This window comes from Trachurus trachurus (assembly GCF_905171665.1).
Source record: "Trachurus trachurus genome assembly, chromosome: 15".
NCBI lineage: Eukaryota > Metazoa > Chordata > Actinopteri > Carangiformes > Carangidae > Trachurus > Trachurus trachurus.
Genome location: NC_139906.1, coordinates 18,624,181 through 18,645,739, shown reverse-complemented (window position 1 = coordinate 18,645,739; position 21,559 = coordinate 18,624,181). Strand labels below are relative to the sequence as shown.

The following is a 21,559-nucleotide window of genomic DNA, read 5'->3' as shown; positions in this document are numbered from 1 at the left end:
TATTTGATATCAAGTAGCCAACCATAAGACAGGTTTTGTCAAGATAAAGCCAGTTCATCTGGGCATGTCAGAGTTTTAGGCTATGATAAATTGTCCCTTCAAAGAAGACACAGTAGGTCATGGACCTTGCCAATGACATCCTGTCAAGTATGTAAGCATCAATGGAAAGTTAAGTGATCACAAAAATTAGTAAATGGCTGCAAAGTAAAGAAGTAGGCATAAAAGACAAAACCAGTGAGGCACGAAATCATTCAGATTTGGTCTGTATTGATCATGACCTCCTTCTATGGCTCATTACCTCATGTCCTTACTTCTTATATATTTGAAGCTGTGGTCTAGGATCTGGGCCGGGAAAGAATAATAAATTGAAAGTTGAGAGCATGTTTTTTTCTCTCTCTGTCTTAATGTCTTTTCAACAATTTTTATCAAACAATTACAAATAAGAATGTACATTCTTTTGTCATTAATAATTTGATGTGACCTATTACAATACATAGCTTTGCCAAATTAGTCACCTCTAAATGATCTAATTAATATTTTACCTTTTCCTTCTCCAATCTAATGAGACATTATTTTTAAAGCCACTATATGCAGGTTTTGCTTCGCCACATAGGAAACATTAGCATTAAAGGGATAGTTCAACATTTTTCGCAAATTGGCCCATTGCCATAATCCCTATAGTTTTAGGAGTAGGTTCGTTACTTTTAATTGTCGTTGCAAGCTATTTTTAGAACGGCGGAGCAGAGCCGCGAGCTGCTCAGAGCTACGCTACGGAGGCTCATTTGGTTTCCCTCATCAAACTCATCAAATACATAATCCAACAACTCCAAAACACTCTTGTGGACAAGTTGTGACCTGCACATTCACCACGCTATGAGATAATAACGGAACGCCTGAGACTGAGTTGTTTTCGAGGTAGATTAATGCAAAACCGCTGATGCCCGTTCCAGTCAAGAGCAATTTTTCGGCAAGCCGTCTCTGCATTTGCCGAACTCTGTCTCGTAACATTCTGTTATTCGTGGTGAATGTGCAGGTCACAACTTGTCCACGAGAGCGTTTTGGAGTTGTTGGATTGTGTATTCGATGAGTTTGATGAGGGAAACCAAGAAATTCCATGAGCCTCCGTAGCGTAGCTCTGAGCAGCTCACGTCTCTGCTCCGCCGTTCTAAAAATAGCTTGCACCAACAATTAAAGGTAACAAATCTACTCCTAAAACTATAGGGATTATGGCAATGGTCCAATTTGCCAAAATGTTGAACTATCCCTTTAACAGATGCTTACTTTTCAGTCTAAAAGAAAGGTTTCAAATTCAGCATCAAACTTCATGTATTTACTCTCCGACAGCCGTCCTCAGTGGTGGAAAGAAACATTATCACTTCCTGTCTCCTCTTGAAGTTAGCATGCTAATTAGCTAGCCCTGGTCTTCTATGTCTGGTCTCATAATACCACTTTAGTAACTGTGAGTCACTAGAGAGGATGAAGAAGTAGCGCTGATCAGAGAGTATGTTATACAGTAACCTCTTGTCTTGTAAACATAATGAAGTCTGAAGCTCCAAACCTTTATCAGCACCACCTGCTCCTGGCAAGAAACCATGTTTGGTGGCAGAAAAGGACAAATGTGCATAGCCTCTTCAAGCAATTGAGCCTTTACACAAGTATCTTTTAATTTGTGTTTTTATAACAATATTTAGCACCAAAGTGAAAAAAGAAAACAATGTGCCTGACTCAATTAGGTGATTCAATTTGTGTGTTGTATTACAAAAGTCATGATATGAAATATATATTAGGAGAGATTATTTCATAGAAGAGGACCAAGAGACATATAACAAACATTTCTTTAAGAAGCCAACAAAAAAAAGTTGAGGGTGTTGAGCCTGTCTGTTTTTGTTTTGACATTAATGGGAGGAGAGTTTGTTGGCCTTCTGCTTTGCAAGCGATCGGGCTAGGTGCTGCCAGCTCTTTTTGTGGGCATCTAGTGTGTGTTTGCTGTAATTGCTGGTGCCTTTAAAAATGAGCCAGCTCAATCAGCCTTGCTCACAAATTGCCAGCGAACATTACAGGATTGATTCATCATTTTCAGCCCAAGGAAACTGCTTCATCCACAACAAAAGAAACACTGTTTTTTTATTTTCTCTTTGTAATTTAAAGTATTGGCTGTCATGTCTGCTCCACATAAGGTCGAGTGTGATTCTCGGGGCAGCCTCGGAGTAGTTGCAGAAAGAGTGGGAAAATGGAAGAATAGACAGGTGAAGATAATACGATTGTGGCCGTTTGACAAATTCTGTGACTACAATTTCCACTTTTTTGTTGGTCTGGTGACGGATCATAAAACCCCACTAAGTCAGTATCTCACTGGGCTCCAAGCCACAGAACAGTCCTCATGTTCAAAACCTGCTATTTAACTTGATGATATTTTCAGTTAGTATATAATTCTGTTTCTTCTCAGAGACTTGTTAAGGCCATTTATGTGATAGCTCTTTGAAAAGAATGACTAATACCCATGAGATGCATTATCCCTGTTTCCACAAATAAACCCTCTAACACTGCACTAACTGCGGACAAGTAGTGTCTGACTGACTCACCAATCATGCCGTCCAACAGTAAATTATGCAGCCACCTTCTCCTCTTCATTTTGACTCACCAACAGAGGGCTACAATACAGTATATGGATGGATGATGATGATCACAAAAGTGTGCATTGTTCTTTTGAAGCAATGCTTTGTAATGGGGTGTTCAGTCGAGATTGTACGGATGCCAAAAAGCAGTGAAGGGCATTAAAATGTTTCTCTCCTGTGGCCAATTTCACAGTGGAACAAGCTTGAACCTGATTTCACATGGTCAGAGAATACACAGACAAAGTAAACACTGAGGTGTAATATCTTCATGTTGTTTGAAATCCAAACCCAGCTACTTAAATATGTTTTTTAATAAGTATAAATGTTGTCACTGATTGGAAATCAGTTTGCCATTGTTTGTTGATTATGGAAACTTGAATACCACCACTTAGAATATAATTTATTTTCACATAGTATTTTCCTTTCACTTTGTAATCTAACACGGTTAATCATTCACAGATATGCTTAAAAAAAAAAAAACAAGCATTTGATCCCTTTGAAAGTTAGTCAGGAATATATTCATATTTCTCCAGTATTCTTTGTCTTGTATGTTATGAATTCTCTACTGAGAATAAACTCCACTTTACCTTGAGAGCTTGACTCTGAAAGTACAATCCCTTGAGCTGAAGCCAGGGTGGCCTATTTTGAATAGACTGTCAAGCACCTGAGCAGAGAGCTGTCCGCCAGGTGTACAGTGTCCTTTGTGTAAAAGCCAACAGATCATCACCGGCTTGTGGAGATGATGACCTGGGAGGGTACCTCCTCCACCTCTCCTTAAAGTCATACCCCTTTATCATCCAACGCAAAAAAGTACACACCAGCAGGTCGCCCTGGCTGGACCCTGCTGACTCTGCTTAGTTATCAGTGCTGTGAAGGCAGACACCAGCCAGTTTTCACTGCTCTGTTTACACTAACAAAAGCGCTGTCTAGCATTCGTTTGGATATGTGTGGCTGTATTATGCCATATTTTCAAGGACAAAGTGTAACAATGTTATGATTCTAGCCACTTTTCACACCATTTAACTGCAATTCATGACTTTGTGTTCTTGTTTCTAGATACAACAGTGTATATCCCCTCATTTGATGGCACATCTTATTTGAAACTGCAGCCTCTTGCGTTCCTTCTCCAACCCTCTCTACCTGCTGCTGTCAAGGACGACCCTGTTACTCTGTATTTGACAGTGAAAACAAGGTCGGCACAGGGCACCATCCTCTACAGTGAGTACAATCTCTTCTTATTGTAAATGTGTGAACACATCACAGTACCGTAAAAGCAACTAGCCCATAGATAAAAGCTTAGAAAATATTCCATATACATACAGTACATCCATTATGTTTTCATATGGCTTTTTCCATACATACCTACTTAACAATTGCACAAGTGTGTTTTTTTATGGCATACAGTGAAAGCCACATCTCCTAGCGATTTAAATAACACTGTTTTCAGTGGCTAATATGTTGCTGCTGTGCCATGTAAGAGGGATAAATATGCATTTTAAAGAGGATCCTTGTCCGTATCTACCATACTACAAACATACAGTACAGTAGATTATACCGTGAAAGCTGTTCTAAAAGGTCCAGCTCTACTAGGCTAATGTCAATATATTCTCATCCTTTTATTAAGAAAGTAATCCAGGCATTAGTGTAAATATTGACTAGCTGGAGATGCTCTGTGCTCCAATACCAACAACTCCAAGTCACTGTGGGCAACACCTGCGAATATGTGCAGTGTCAAGATGCATCATATTTTCTTTTATCAAACATCAAACATAAAGGAATAGTCCAGGCAGTTGTTTCCTGTCTTATGCTACGCTTTAGCTGAGATAATAAACTGTTGGCTGTGTTTCTTCATATCCACTCTACAGACACAGTGTTGTCATTTCTCATTCCATTTCCTTCTCAAAATGTCAAACTACCATATAAAATAAATCATATATAATATTTGACGTTATCTGTGGATTAATGTTTCAAAATGCCCTTCAACAAACTGTGATTGATTGGCGAAACAGACGCTATGATCAAGATGCTTCCTTTGCAGCTACTGTACAGTGGCATTTACTTGCAGAAAACAAATCTGTGTTGTAAAGCTTTGTTGTGATGCACGTCTCTCAGAAGAGGACTGGTCTCTACTTTATAATGCTGTCTAGGCATGTTATGAATAAGTAATATTTCCTTAACAGGAAAATTTGCCCTCTTGTAGCCATTGTGCTTGTTATTGCTATTATTATTGCTCTCAGCCTCCTCTGTTTTATAGGCTCACTAATAATGCAGTAATGATACGTCAGTGTGGGTTCTGTTTATCAGAGTGCTGATTACATTGAGAGGTTGAAAATATAAAACTCTTTCTGAGTGCTAGCAAACAAGAAGACTTGACAAGTAATGGCTCCATAGAAAGGCCAAGAAAAAAACAAAAATAAGACAAACAAAACACTGAAAGCATCATACAGTAAGAGATGGTCACAGTGTGCACGGCAGCATCACAACTTAATGTACATTATTAATATTATTACTTCTCAACTTTGTGTGCCCAAGTTGATGATCTTTCTAGTTTTAGTTTTAGTTTTAGTTTCTGACTCACTAAACATAAAGGTTTTATATCATTAAGTGCATAATGATCACTTGTGACAAGTTGCCCCATCACAAGGTATAAGCTGTCACGCTATGTGCTGTAAGTTGTCACATTAGAAACAGCTCAAATCATCAACTTTATGCTGATGTTACTAGTCAGTGCATGAACTCTTAACCTTCAACCACATTGAATTTTAAATGAAAGTACAACAAAAATAGAAACTTTGCACACTCATTTTTGACATTAAATTCCTGATTTATTTGGACAGATTAATCAGTGGAAGTGCATGAAAAACCAAGGACAACCCATGCAATTAATGAATAAAAACAAATGTCTTTGGCAGTTCCCATTATGGATTTATTGTGAAGCCTTACTGCCTTCATTATAATGTCAGGTGGTGCATTGCCTTTTTCGTCATTAAGCATCTTACCTTGGTCTTTCATCCCTTCTTTATGTTATTCCTGCAAAAATATAATTAATGAATGTGAAGGTTTTCTAATTAAATTCTTACTATGATTATCATTATCTGGTGTCATTTACAACCAAGTCCATGCTGAAATGAAAAATGCCTTTTTAACAATTTTAGATCCCACCCCTGGTCATACAAAAAAACTACAAAAAATAAACCTTTTCTATATAAAACATTCTGCTTTTCTAAACCACTGAGACAACTTGCCCCAGTGTGATGTTTTTGATATTGCTTACTGTACTGCAGGCTAGTACTCCGGTTTAGATTTCTAAATACACCTGTACTTTCAATATACTTCATCACTGAGGTGATATAAATATGTTATGTGAGTGCAGCAACATGAGCTGTTACCTAAAAGCAAACAAAGGGACCCTCAGAATAGAAGAAGGTAAGAGATGGTCTCTCACATGGGGAGCGAGCACTGGGCTGACCCATTACGTCAACCATGAGCTCTACATTGTACGCCTGCCTCTTGCCAGTTCTTTTGTTCCCACACCTGCGCACACACACTCCCCTTTTGTTAGAGAAGGAGATTTGGATAGGTAGGCCATGCAGCCTCCGAGAAGACCCTCCATAACAATGGAGCATTGTTTTGTGAGGAGCGGAGTCGCTAGATTTGTTGTATTATTATTTTTTTGACTGAGGAAGCTGATCCATGAGAACTTTGTTCCATTTATCCAGATTTATGTGTATTATATGTCTGTTTAAAGTATGTACAGTATATTAAGAGGAAAGTTCAGCTCTGGGCTGAAGTTACTGGAATGAATGCCTTAATACTGTATGCGGATCCTCAGTGGCTTCAAAAAACATCAAAATGTGTCTCTCGTTGGACTGCTATTCCAGCTCCTCGCTCTGAAAAACTGCAGACACCTTCATCTTGTGACGCTATTGCTGTCCCCGTGTGACACCGCAGCAACCAGCATGCATTGTGTGGTGATCACAGGCAATTCAGTCTGCACAGCACGGCAGAGAAGTCAGATTCAGTTTCCTGGTGTAACCCAGGTCAACCCACTTGTCTGTGACATTGTCTAGAGGTTTCTGGCCTCTTATTTACAATTACAGAGCTATTGCACATAGCAGGGTTCACACACACTTCCTCCCCTTTGATCAAAACATGGATTTGCTGCTACCAGTAACCAACAAAGTCTGGTGGTGAGCAATACGCTCAAACTCAGGTATAAAATATCTTTAAATATTGCAAAATATGTGTTTCTTTCTAATAGCTGATGTTAGTTCAGAGAGGATGTTTATGGGAAGAACTGGCTAAAATAATTATTCTCTGTGTATGGATGCCAAAAAAGCCATTTAAAAGTTTTTGGTGCTTTTACTATAAACAGTCTTTTACTCCTTAAAGTAATAATAGCCTGACTCTTCGGTCTCTGAGCTGACATCAGCCTCCCATGATGGCTAGTGTTCCACCACAGACTTAAATCTTTTTATTTACAGAGCTATTAATTAGCCAGCTCCCAGACTCTAAATTAGTGTTTTTTTTTGTAAGGTTGCTGCTCTTGAAAGGTCAACTGGTTAAGTCTGAATTATACAGACGAGTGACCAATTAGAGGAAAAACCAACATAAACTGTCTTAGTAAGGTGCTGGGCCACCACACGCTGCCAGAACAGATTCAATACGCCTTAGCTCTGATTGTACAAGTCTCTGAACTCTACTGGAGGGAGGAACACCATTTTTTCCCAAAAAGATATTCTCTCATTAGTGTTTGGATGGTGGTGGAGGAGAGCGCTATAGACATGTTGGTCAACTGGACTGAAAGCTGTTGACTGTCAGGGCCACAGTACAGTATGATTCACATCTTTTCCAGCAATGACCCTTCGTCACCTTTGGATTGGGGCTTTGTCGTCCTGAAGGAGACCACTACCAACAGAATAGAAATGTTTCACCAAAGGAAATAGATGACAACTGAGAACACTGTTGTATTGATTTGCAGTGACCCTTTCCTCTAAAGGAGCAAGTGGACCCAAACCATGGCAGCCAAAGCCCCCCACCCTACATCATAACAGATCCACCAGATGCCCTCACTGTAGGGATCAAGCATCCAAGGCTATGTCAGTGTCCTGGTGTTTGCCACACATGCACTCATACACTGGTGGAGAAAATGGTGAAGGATGACTCATCTGACCATGTCATTATTTCCACATCTTCCCAACATGCATTCATCTTTGTAATGAAAGCTTTATGCTCTGCAGCCCTACTATAATGTCTCTGTAGCCTAATTGTTGATGGACTGTTCCTGCTGACACAGTCTGATCATGTCCTGCCATGACATTATCAATCACATGAGGAAGAGTTGCTCTTCTGTTTTCCCTTAGATACCACATTAAAGCACGAGCATAGCAGGCATCAGATGTGCACTGTTGACCATATTCTCTGACCCTGTTCACTGATATCTTTGAATTCAAATGCAGATGTCACTATAACCACTGTTCCTATTGGGACACTAGTACTGTAAGTTTAGAAATCTGTGTGAGTAAAGCTCATGCTATGCAAAGCCCAACTAAGAAAACTTGCCATCTTGGTATAAAATCACTAAATTAACCTGCTCAGCTGTTTTACACACACATACAGGGTGTTGACTGCTTATTTGTAGCATGCAGTGAACCTGTGTGTAGGTATGTACTTTCTAACAATGGGTTTCTCCACTCATTTCGTTTTTTCCTTTAATTTGTCATGGTTTATATATAGAAAATAATACATTTTTAGGCAAATATACTGTATCCTGCCTGACACTTACGTCAGACTAAAGGGTTTCCAATTCTTAAAAGAAACAAGCAAATCTCCATTCAAATCTAACTGAGTCCGCCCCCTGCACGTGTGCGTGTGTTTGCTCAAGACAAATAATAATTTGTTGTTGAATCCAATGATTTGAATGTTGTAAGGTTTAGGAGACGTTATTAAAATTACAGGTTTGAGGAGAGAAGCAGAGCTTTTAGTGTGCTACCATATACTTGAGTGAAAGCTTGTTTTGAGATGTTTTTGGAAAAATGTGACACTTTACTTCAACAAAAAGAACTCAAGATTTTCTTTTCTTTTTCCACAGCTTTTTTAGTAGACGACTATTTGGGTAGGCCACCGTTATATAATTGGCATGTACTGTATAAACTTGTAAATAAACCAAAACAATATAATTTTGATGTTTTTGCAGGAGGCATTACAGTATCATTATGTCTAGTCATTGTGTCTGATTAAAAAATAACTACATAAATAAATAAATGATATGGAACAGATGAAAAATGTCATGAGTGGAGCTAGCTAGAGGAAAGATCGCTTTGGAAAAATGCCCAATGTTGTCATCAGACGTGATGTGGTAAGAGAATGAGTCTGAACCTGACATTAGATTCATTCCACCGCCATGCTGTCACAAGTTGCGTTCATATATCCACTGCCATCATTTATCTGGCCGTGTTGATCTTAAGTCACTGCTTGCCTAAGCTGTCACGGATTTACTCTGTGCATTAGCTTGGAAAATAATGGCCACTGTGTCAACGCCTTGGTGTCTTCACTCCTAAGCAGCTTTTCACCGCACTGGAGATAGGACGTGAACATCACTGTTAATAATAAAACTATGTCATATTTTAATTTGGTTAGTCCAATTAATGTGGTATCCTCCCTGTTCTCTGTTCTGTATGTACAATATTCCACAGCTGCAGCGTGTGCAAGCCACAAAGACTGTAAGAGCTGTCATGAAGAGAGATGAATGTTCAGAAAGCATACATAGAGGGCACGCTGCCTTTTATCTAGTAATGCTTCCTGGCTTATAGTGCAGCATCCTTTTTTTTCACATCAGAGGATAGGAACTGAAAAGAAAACTCCAGAGATCAAACAGACAAAGTTAATCAGAAGAGAACCAAAAGACATGCATTGAGATGCAGAGAATATCTTCGCCAGACCTGCTCCTTATTCTTTGCTTCTTCTTTTTTTTTTTTTACACCTCTCCCAAAAGCAAACACGTGAGTCTCCCCCCGGACTTCGATTGTCAGCTCGAGAAAAGAAATACAAGGAGGTGGGGTCAGAGAGAGAGAGAGAGACAGAAGGAGGAGGAGGTGGAGAGAGATAGAGAGCATTAAGAGAGAACAGGTGACAGGCACTGACAAAAGGACGAACGCTCCGTTAGGCTTGGTGCAGAGTAACAGGGCCATGGGGACGGCAGGGAACAATATCGCTACAGCAGAAAGATAGAAAAATAAAAGATGGGGCAACATTGATGTCTCAAGTAAATAATATTTGTCAACAAATGAGTTATGGCGCTAAGTGGAAACAACTGGCGTGAAAAGGAGACAAAGGCCCATTGTTGCAGAGGGAAGTTTTGTCTGTGTGGTTTTCCTTGTTGCTGCTGGATTCATTAACTGCAGACAGTCTCCACTGAATCTGTGGTTTGGTAATAACATAGATGATTATGTGCCAAGAATAATTATGGTTTTACTTGTCATTTATCCACACAAACATGCTTCTCTGTGGAGTTTTTTTTTATGATGATGAAGGGCACTCTCTATTATATCAAGGCATTTGAGGCAAGTTACAATAAAATATCAGGCGTTTTTAGTTTCAGTGAGAAATTTGGGGGAGTAATTGATAAGTACAGTACATTGAGTATATTTACTGCATATAGTTTTGGCCACAGCAGCTTCACATCCTCAGGCTCACACATTTCAGTCTTTCCAACTGTTCAAGGTGACTTCTCTTGCCGCTGCTTTTTTTCCCCTAGCATCACAAACAACTAGGAGAGACTCGCTGCATAATCCTTCTTTTCTGAGATTCTGAGAGTAAGCATCAAATGAAAGTATTAAACATGAGGTCTCTCTCTCTCTTTTTTTTTTTGCTACCTCAAGTAACACTTGGAGTTTTTCCTCCAAGATGAAAGATTTATACACAGCTAAAAACAGTCATTGACAGTCATAATATAGTTGCAATGCAATACAATGTTTGATGCATGTTTACATTGGATTTTCAAGCTGTGCTGGAAACAAAAAAGTCATCACATCTGAAAAGTTTTATAAAATACACATCAGGCAGAAAATGAATGTGTCAAAAGTCTTTGTCAGACACACTGGAGTTTGGATATGAATCTTGTTTCTTTGAATTAGCTGGAAACATCAGGCGCCCTCATTTAAAACCTCAATAAAGACTTGGCTTGTAAGAGAGGAACAGTGGAAATTTTCAGTATAACCTCATACCATCACAAGGCACGGTATGTACCAAACATGTTTAAAACGAAACATGACAACTTGTTATAAATGAAAGATGAGTCAAAAGAACATCATAACAAATGACATGAAAATGAAAACACAATAGAGACATTAGCGTCAAAGTAGTGCATGTGATAGAACAATAGGTAGGTCTTCAGCTGTGACTTAAAACACCCAGAAGGCTTTGCTGACCTGACTCCCAGGGGGAGACACACAACAGCAAAGACACAGTCCCCTCGTGTTTCCATTCTTGAGCGGGGTACAAGCTGAGGCCCTGAGGGGCCCAGCAGAAAGACGAGACATTATGTATATAACTGATGGACTCTGGAGCAAGATTATTCAAGACCTCATAGATGAGGAGAGGAATTTGAATTGAATCCTAAATTTAATCGAAAGCCGGTGTAGGGACAACAGGAGTGGGGTGATGTGTGAACGATATGAGGTCGGAGTGAGTCATCGTGCTGTGGAGTTTTGGACTGACTGTAACTGGGTGACAGTGCATTGGCTTAGGCTGGAATAACAAGGTGAATATTGAAATATCAAAAATGTTATTGTGGTCTTGACACATGTGAAAAGCATGGTGTAGGAAAATAAAATGCATGCTCTCCAGCTGCTTTTCTGAGCTCTGACCTTTTGCCAGTGCAGAACATTCAATCAGGCAAGCGGACTTGAATTACAGACTCTACTGTAGTGATACCAGTATTGTTCATTCCTTTTTTTAATACACTAAACTCACTAAACTATTAAAAAGATGAGTTCATAGTTAGTGGTGCGTTTCTTTGCACGGTATTATATTAAAATGAGTTGGTTATACTGCCTGAAAATAGAAAAAAAAAATACAAAATGGAAACATGATAATATATTATAGTGCACATTTCTTTTAAATCTGACCTTGGTTATAATGATGAGTAATTGAATTTACCCCCTTTTTTTTAGAGTGTATGGACAGAGTGTGATATGGTAAATTCTTTCTAAGGAAGGGTCAGATTTGATTTACAGAAGCGCAAAGAACTTAAAAAGTCCACACATTCTTTATTGTGCATTTTCATTCAACCATATTTATTGGGGTTACACATTCATTTATTCTATATATTTATTGACTGTTCCACTTTCTCTTGTTGCCTGGTGATTTAAAGTGAAACAATGTTTAATTTTTATTTTTGTAAATGCATAAAAATGGCCATTGAGGGAAATGTGAGTCAGTACAGTATGCACATGCTTTATGCCTTTAAATCAAAGTTATAGTGCAATGTAAAACACAAATCAACACATGGGAAATGTTCATTTTCTTATGCGTGTGATTTTAAATAAGCCTTGCATATTTCTATGCACTGTCAGAGGACTCCAGCAGATGGAAGCATAAAAGCTAAAAGCAGCTTTGTCAGCTTCTTTCCCAGATAACCTCAGAGTCCTGATGGCCTTGTAATGACATGCATGTCGGCCATGTGCTGCAGAGCAAGGTTTTGAAGGGTTTTGCAGACAGACTGTACTGTTACATTTTATGATTGGTTCTAAAATCACCCAGGAAGCCAATGCAGAGATCTTAGAGGTGCTGATCAGATTTTCTCTTCCTTGTTTAAACAGTCCCGAGTCGGCCCACCATCATTTTAGAATAAAGCATAGAGGAAATATTATCCCAAGTAGAGATGAAACAGTGGAATATGTATCTTTTTTCCATCTGCCTGTGACAAGATGCCGCTTCCATTAGATATATTTTCATATCATCAGTCTGTTTTGGTAATATTGCATAAGAACAATGGAGGCTACATGAGGATTTGTGTCCTGACACTGATACTTTGAACCATTAACAAGAATCTTTGTGAAGATGTTCAGTTGTAGGATCATGTTGGAAATCTATTTTAATGTCTGTAAGGGTAGGGATTGTGTAACTGGGAGGAAAGTTATGATAACACAAATTGTGTCTCTGGACACTTTGGCAGGGGACCAAGAATTGATCCCCTGGAAAACTAAAACTAAAATGTCAACATTAACATATAAAAAGGCTAAACACTGTCAGTTTAACAAGGACACAGATTGACTAAATGATGCAGGAAAATGATTAGTAAGTATTTTTGTGCAATTCCACCTCCACTGACTAACGCTGCGGCCCTGCTGCTGCTATTTGTCAGAGGGTAAGCGTCATCCCCTTCTGCAGGAAGGGGATGATGAAATTGTGGATTATCTGAGCAAGATATTCCTCCTGTGGTCAATTCGGCAACAGTGTTTGGTAACGTGGCACAGTTAAGTGCACCCCTGTCGAGTCTTATGATAGGGAAGACCTCCAAGTCAGCTTAGAAAATGCATTATCAGAGTGCAGCATATTAAGCTAAGCATAGCCTCCCTCCGACAAAGAGATGGGGATTTTCTGGATGCCCCTCTTACCCTGGAGGAATTGTTCAGAGCTTTCATATCAGTTGCCATGCAGCCTTGAAACAACAAGCTCAGCTTTTGCACCATTTTCCTCTGGTGTCCGAATCCTCCACCAGTGCCTGTACTTGACGAGAGATGGCACACATGCCAAGTCTTTCCCAAGACCTGAGACTGACTTTGCAGCCCATACACACCTCTGTCCATGTCCTATAGTCCAGTGAGCCACACCAGCCCAGTTTCTGACAGCCCTGGCTGAATTATCATTGTGACTGAAATGCAAGGGGTCAACCCTGTTTATGTTGCTCCTTCTCAGTAGCTCCCTGTGGATTTGTGGCCCCTTGTCTCTCTTTCTCTCTCTCTGACTCTCTAATTCAGTTGAAATGTGCCTTGTTGGAAACCTTGAAACATTTTAGGTCTCTCTAACAGGGCACCATTCCTTTGCTGTCCTCTGCCCTGCAACCATGTCCTCCCTGACTGTGGCACAAGAGTGGCAGGCTCTCCCTCTATCTCTGTCTCCCTCAAAGAGCTGCATTCTTGTGCTGTCTGCCCTCTGCTCGTGTTTTCTTAGACAGCAGTGTGAGACTGGTGTGTGCACTCTCTCTCCACCTCCCTCATGAAGACCCCAGTAGCTTCTGTGGGAGGATTAATTCTGCCGCTGTCTGTCGCTCCCCCACTGCAAAGTCTCACTTGCAAGAGGCTCTGTGCTAGCCTGGCAGAGACTCCCATTGTGATATAATGTGCCAGAGTCTGGGAAGTGGCCTATGTAATAATAGTGTCCTGTTTCAGAGCAGAAACAGTTTCTGGTCTTAATCAGCATGGTTGAAGTCTTACTCCATGTGATGATGGTAGGATATAAAGCCAGAGCTTTGCCACCTACCGTACCTTCTGGGATGCATAGCAGCAGCTAAGTATAAAGGTTTCATGGGAACTCAAGTCATGATTGAACCTGCAACAGCACAAAGACCACCTGGTGACCTAGACCGACCCATGGTGGTAGACAGAGGCCATGAGAAAACCTCTTCTTTTACATAGTTTCCTTCAAGGTTGCAGGTGGAAGCAGTAGCACTGTTTCATAGTGCACATAAGAAACACCTGTCCACATAGACCACCTTTAGATGTACTTACTTGCTCCCGGAACAAGTGAGCAAGCAATGATACTAGATTGAATATCTCTGAAACTGGTGGTACAGATTTATTTTAGATTCATTTAAAGGGACAGGCACTGAAACCAGCCGTTCTGAACAGGCCGTTTTTGAGAGGGTGAAAAGAGCTGTGATGTTTGATCCTTGGTTTTTTTGACCACACCATGTCACAAACATGTCTTTGAAACACCTGGGAACTATTTTAATTTGTGGAAAAGGGGCACAATATGTCTCCTTTAAAAAAATAAAAAAAAAGAAGGTCATGAGGAAAATATCTAGTGGAAAGCTTCTCTGACTGACCAAGGTTCTCCAAACTGTTGCTCTTCAGGCCTTTTAGGTAGATTTCTTTCCTCTATTCTCCTGTTACTTTCCACTTTGCTGAGAGTGTTTTGTTTTTGTATGCAATTCAGTCCGTTCATGCTGAAAGCCTTAAAAGAGCAGTAGAGTAGTATTGCATGCAGACAAAGCCTATCTTTTAAGCAAGAGACCGTTTTGAGTGTATGACATCAGGGGTATTTCAGTGGCATGAATTATTTTTAGAGGGTGGGAAAAAAATCACTTTTTGCGTCCCGTGTGTTTATTGGTTTGTTTTCTGGAGCACACAATAATTTGAACTCGGCCCTCGCTAAACTCAATGTCGAAACACAGGCATACCCATGGCATTTGTTGGCAGACAGGAATCCTCCATTGGTTTGTCATGTGATTATTGATCACAGCAAGTTTAGCCTTGTGGTCATCACACTGACATTTATCAGGTGCTACTGGCTGAGTATTTCTGGCTCCCTCTGAGCATCTTGAGACTGAAGCCTGAAGTAATGTAATAAATATTGTAGGTGATGTAATGCATTGAATGTGGTAATAGAGAAGAAAAAGATTTGTTATTAACTATATTTTCTTACCAATGCAGCTCAGGAGCAAAACTTCACAGATCGGTTCCTTCACGTGTTCCTTCAAGATGGAGCTCCAGTTGCTAAGCTTGGGTGTGGTGGCAGCCATGTTTTGAATGTAGCTGCAGAGCAGAACATCAACAATAACAGATGGACATCAATCACAATCCGGTAAGATCTCCTGATTTCCTTTTTATACTCTAGTCACCAAATGTATTATCTCTGACTTAGAAATAACACCCTCTCTAATTAGTAAGGTGTTTCAAAAAGTGGGAGTAATAGCTCTCATTAATGCAGGAAGTGCAGGAGCACCGCACTCTGGCGCAGTATTTGGAATCATAATGTAGCCACTGAAGGGAGATGGTACGACCACCAAAATGACCGGGTGATCTCTCCACCGTGACAATCCAGTAACACAAAAGCCACCAAACTAATTATTGTAAAACATGAAAGTGTTGTTGTTCAAAGAAAGAACACAAATAAGTCAGAATCACTAGCTGAATATCAACACAGGAGGAACAGCAGTGAAATGCCAAAATTTTAATTTTCTTCACTTTGTTTTCTAAAACAAGGCAAAACGAAAAGGGGGGAGATAAAATGAAAGCCTAATCATTAATAAAATGAAAAATATGAAAATGTACTCATTTAAATGCTCCGAGCCTCATGCAGTGAGCGATTCTCCTTTCTTTGATTATGTTCAGTGGGAGTTTTACACAAGGTTGCATGTCAGGGTCTCTTTGATAAACCCTGTGACAGCTTGCTGTCCAGTTGCTGTCCACATCATTGCTGATCAGAGAATTGATTCTACAGTAATACAGAATTGCAATGAAAGCTCACTCCATCATACAAATCCCAACTTAAATGCCCTGGACGGATCTCTGCACACCTCAGTGCCCATGCAGTGCCTGACATGTGTCAAAATGTCAAAGTCACATAAACAAAGAAAACTGTCTAGAGTACCGGCAGTCTTGATTTTGCCGTGACAACTACTAACAACAAGCTGTCTCCTTTACAAAACTGTACATAGACACTGCAATCTCATGTTGTTACGTCAATAAAACATATCAGAGCAGTGAGGCACAAATGATTAATTGTGTACATAACATAACTTACCTCCTGCACATTATCATGTTCATCATGTATTTTTTCTTCAGTTACTGCTCTGTTATTGTATAGCTTACAGTACATACCAACACATTGTGGATCAATTTTTTAAAACTAAATTCTTAGGTTTATTTTTTTTTACCATGAAAAAGTAGAAACATGAAGGGAAAAAAATGTATATATATCTGTTAAAATATACCTGTTAGCAACCCTGGCATCTTTTAGATCACATACAGACAGTTCACAGATAGATTTAAGATCCTTAACCTTTGATATTCAACCTACTGATAAAATTACCCATTTCAGCAAATGGCTATTGAGCATTATCCTGTAAGTGGTTGAGATCCTCTTCTAATCTTGACTTTACACTGCCAACACACCTTCCACATGCAGAATGACCCAGTGCTTTTCTGTACTTATTCACATATTGTCCTTCATCTAGTAAAGGTTGCACTGCACATAGCATGGTAATACAACCTTATTTTGACTTCCCTCATTGACCCCATCAATCTGCACAATTCACTGCAACATTTACATAACTATAGATTAGATTAAGTGGAACAATTATATTCACTATTTTGAGTTTAGTTTAGATTTAACCCCATTAATATTACATAATATAATGTATTGATGCATTGCATACATACATTGCATTATATGTATCTATAATGATACAAAAATCCAGTGTAACCCATAAATGAACATGGAGTACAGCGTGTGAACTGCAGAGCAGAAAACTGCAATCAGATGGTTGTAGCTTAGACAGATAACAATGTAATAATCAAAAGTAATTACTTCTGCCAACTTTCCATGTTTGTCATTAGATTTAGCAATTTCATTTCTTTAAGGCGCCTCCCTGGATCAAATTGTTCCCTAAAAGCCACGAGCAACAAACGCGGCTTCTCTTTTGGATTATCAGGGGAAAACAGTTGACTCCTAAGTATTTGGAAAAAGCTTTGGTACCAAATGTTGAACCCGATCCACACGCATTTGCATTTGCACTAGTTGCTCATCTCATCCAAATAGGTCTGATCACAATGCTTCCCCATGCGCAGCTGATCTTCTGTCTCCGAAGTGCACACACAAGGCTTACAACCCAGGCACAGTGGGGCAGAGTGAGCCAGTGGGAGAAATGAGAGGGGGCCCTGCTGCTGAGCTCTGCCTCTTCTTGATCGCTTCAGCAATTTTATTCATATGCAAATGAGTGCATGACATCATCTAGTCATGTTTGAGCAGTGAATACCTACTTTCCTTGGATGATAGTTGGCAGCAGTGAATACAGCTGCTGCGACTTGCTGCTGTCAGCATTATGCAGCGCGGGCCAGTGGTTGTATTTAGCTGTAAATAATCCCAGCTCCCATTGACCAAACAGGGAAAATCCAAATTGCCCGATGTCGCTGTAACACACACTCCTCTCCCGCCTTTCTCCCTCATCTTTTTCTCCTCTTGCAATGCTCTCTCATTTGCAACCCACCAATCTTACTGTCATTGTCATTAACACTCAAGCACGTCTGTGTGCACACAACATCAGGCAAGAAAAACATTTGCCTTTGCTCTCATGCTAATACAGTCGCCGCTTTGACTCCCATGCAACTCACATAGCTGGCTGCCATTTTTCACTGATGTAGCATTGTTGACACTGATGTTGTGACATCTCTCTTCAGCTTACACTACCGTACAATGAGAAAATATGGCACTTCACTTTCTTGGTGCTTTATCCGTGCCGCGGCTTTTATGCTCTGTAGTTTTGATAATGACATAATTGCCGCGACAAGTAGTGATGAGGACAAGCACCAAACAACACATTAAACAATGTGGATGGTTTATTTCACTGACATTAAAAGCCCTCCAGTGGGCGGTCACACAGCTGTTGCTGTTCCTCAAATGTTCTTGCTCTACATAGTTTTTCCCTGCAGCCTGAACAAAATCTAAGTAATAGATCTCAATAAATTTAGATCAAAGCCAGTGAACAACATTTTAGTTTTCTTGACCCGCCCATATTTGCGATTCTCTCCACGACACAGAGTGTTGCAGTTTCAACAGTCCAACGGCATTTCATCACGCTGATCGTCCCATACAAAGGAATGAAAATAAACATTGTGTGTATTCAATCCACAATTTAGCAGCCTGTTGTTCTGGTAAACATAACTGAAGGAGTCAGGTTCTCCATTTTGTGGAGCGGCTTTTGTGCACAACAATTTATGTGCACAACAATCAAACAGTGAAATATACTGTGTAGACGTGTCTTTAAGACATGCATAGAACTCGCATTTAATCTACATTCACTTCACAAACTGAAGTCTGTGCAGGATATTATAGTTTGCATATAGTCAGGCAAACTATCATATAATGGTGTTATGGTGCATTTTCTTTTACACTGTAATAAGAATGCATAATGGACAAGATTGACAGCAGATGTAAGGCACACACAACATTACCATAACACAGCAACTTTAAAGTGTGTTTTCTTCTTCTGCAACTGTTTAATTGCATTTTTCCCACAATTGAATCTGCAAAGCATTTGTAGCACTCTAATATAAAGTTGCCAAGACAAAAGGCCAGCATTGGAAAGCCTTGTACTGCTATATAATTTCACAAAGGCGGAATGTGCAGAGGAAAAGCTGTGTCATTTTTCATTTGGGTAGGACATGTTTGTTGTTAGCTTGGGTTTTGATGTTGGAAAGTTTCCCTTTGGGGATGTTTGGGGCAATTCCGCGACAATTAAAGTTTGAGAGTGTCAGACTCCAAACGCTCCCCAGGTCATTTCTGAGGCTGTGTACATTATTGGCTGCATCCCGTTGCGCTTAGCATTCAGTGTTTGAGTAATTTTCATTCATGTGCAGTCAAAGATCAACAAGTGTGACACATAGCATTCTGCAGCATCACATTTTTCCCCTTGTCACAAGTGAACTCAGAGTCCCTGGCAGATACGATTATTCAAATTTATGCCGCTTTTGTGGCTGCTGTTTTTTTTTTTTTTTTCTCCTTCTCCCTCTCCAGTGAAAGGAAAGGGAGTAGTGTCTCAAACCTCAAATATGGCTCTGACTTAGAGGGAATATTCTTTTTCATGACAGAGGATTTTGTGTCTAGTAACTCATGAGTTTTGATGCTAGTGTTGATGTTTTTATGAACTGTCACATTGTTATCTGTTTGAAATGCACTAAATATTCCGTTTCACCGGGAGCCATGCATGAATATTTGGCCATCACAGTTGCAATTTTCTCACAATGCTCCCAACTTCTTTGTTCGCTGCTGTGAAAATGTCAATGTAACACTCGATCAAAGAAAGTAAAACACCCAGAATAGCTTACCTGCATGCTTGTTTGGTGATGGGATAGAGTATTGTTAGGGTGGCTTTTTGTAATTCTGACTTGATTTGCTCCTTGCTTGACTTTTCACACACATGCACCACCTCTATTTGCCATTTCGACAATTTAGGGGTCTATTGTCTCGCTTAAGGACACTTGGACATGTGGACAGGGTGAACCAGAGAGCAATGAACCAAACCCATTACTTATGGATGATTAATGTCCCGACTTTTGCTCCACATAGAGCACATTCAACAACACCGAGTCCTACAATTCCTATAATGCATCACAATAATGACTTTCATTAGACCCTTCCTTTCTGGTCAACGCCCATATCTTTCTACTCTAAGTTCAGAACACTGGTTTTCTGCTGAGAGTCTGTTGCCCCTCTGTCCCACTTTCATTGATCTTCATACATACTGTATGAATGATTAAAAAAAAATCACAATAAGGTCACATGAAAAAAATATTTTTTCATGTGACCTTATTGTGAAGCTTAAATAAAAATGTATTACTTTAAAATTTCAAATTCTGCAACACAGATATTCTCTTCTATCCCTGTCTAGCAGAATCTGCCTTCTTCATATGTTTGTAGCCTGTGATTTCACAGAAGCTACACATTTTTGAGTCACCCAGCCCCTCCCCCCCTCGGGTCTCACCCAAATCTCCTGCAGCAGTGTGTTCCTGCTTTAAGAGCTGCTCATAACACAGGACAACACATCTGAGAAACTGAAGCTATTGTGCTGTGGGTAATGCATTAATAAGTAATATGTTGTTGTCACTGTTGTTTTTCACACTGATATGATAAAAGTGTTCTTTGAATCTTAGTAATTAGCTGTTGAGCTCGTGAACATGCTCGTGCGGTCATATGGAATTCGAACAGTTATTTCATGATCCGTATAGGACCTATGTTTATGTCTGTTCTCTGACCGTTGAATATTGTTTTGATGTAAAAATACACATGTGGGTGTGAAATGTTGCCTAGCAACAGCTGCTGTATGAGGAAGAAAACCGAGGAGTGCTGTGAGAAGAAAAGAACTTCAAAATAATGGCACATTTCAGAGCGTCTGAGGAGCTCTTTGAATTAACCTCACAAAAGTAAGAAGCTCAACACTGTGAGTTCAACATCTGTCGGGGTCCAAAAGACCTGTTCACCCCTGTCTACTCTCTCCCCTCCTTAACATGCTTACTAACAAAGAGCTAAGACAGTTGTTTGTGTCCAATACAGCTGCATTTTGGTACATACATCATGTATACAGGGACATAGGTAACTAAAAAGTAAAGTAATCACAGCTGTAATTAATGTTTATCTGAGCAATGAGCAAACGAATCCCTGTGCACTTTGGGAAAGTAATTAGTAACCAGTGATTGATTACTTTTTCCTAAACTACACTAACAGTGGACAGAACCCATCCTGAGCACTTTCCCACTGGGTCTTAATTGCTGGAGGATTAATGGGGAAACAACATTTATTTTGGGGAAGAGCCATGCCACATGTGCAGCAGGGTGAAAAGTGAACTCCTAATATTGAACCTTTTGTTTTTAAATCCACATCCTCTTGACACGGTGCCAAATCTGAGGCCACGCATGTTTATCAATCACACTGTATTCAGTGCTCTATTGACAAGCACTGCCATAAAAGATTCATTGAAGAAGCAACCAGCAGCCCAGCCTGCTCACTTTGAATTTCTTGCATGAAGCCCCACAATGCCAAGAGGCTTGCTGGGTGCTGTCTAATTGTATTGGTGGAGATATAATGATAGAACACAGGCTCCCCAAATTAATTGAGGCTTGCCAGTCACAGCACAAATTATGCAGCAAATGCTGCAGTGCTTCGTGTGAGAAAGTCACCGCACCAGAGCCAGAGCAGGCATTACTGTCAATGTAGGTGTAGAT

The 21,559-nt window shown here is 39.9% G+C and overlaps 1 protein-coding gene across 1 annotated transcript in view; it reads left to right on the top strand.

The window, feature by feature from the left end:
* Positions 1-21,559, top strand: part of eys (eyes shut homolog) — a gene marked incomplete at both ends in the record, with an annotated part of 145,668 nt that overhangs the window by 93,032 nt on the left and 31,077 nt on the right. The window contains 2 exons of the mRNA XM_083988625.1: positions 3,672-3,833; positions 15,272-15,422. Coding sequence (XP_083844751.1) covers positions 3,672-3,833; positions 15,272-15,422 — 313 coding nt within the window. The remainder of the gene's footprint in view (positions 1-3,671; positions 3,834-15,271; positions 15,423-21,559) is intronic.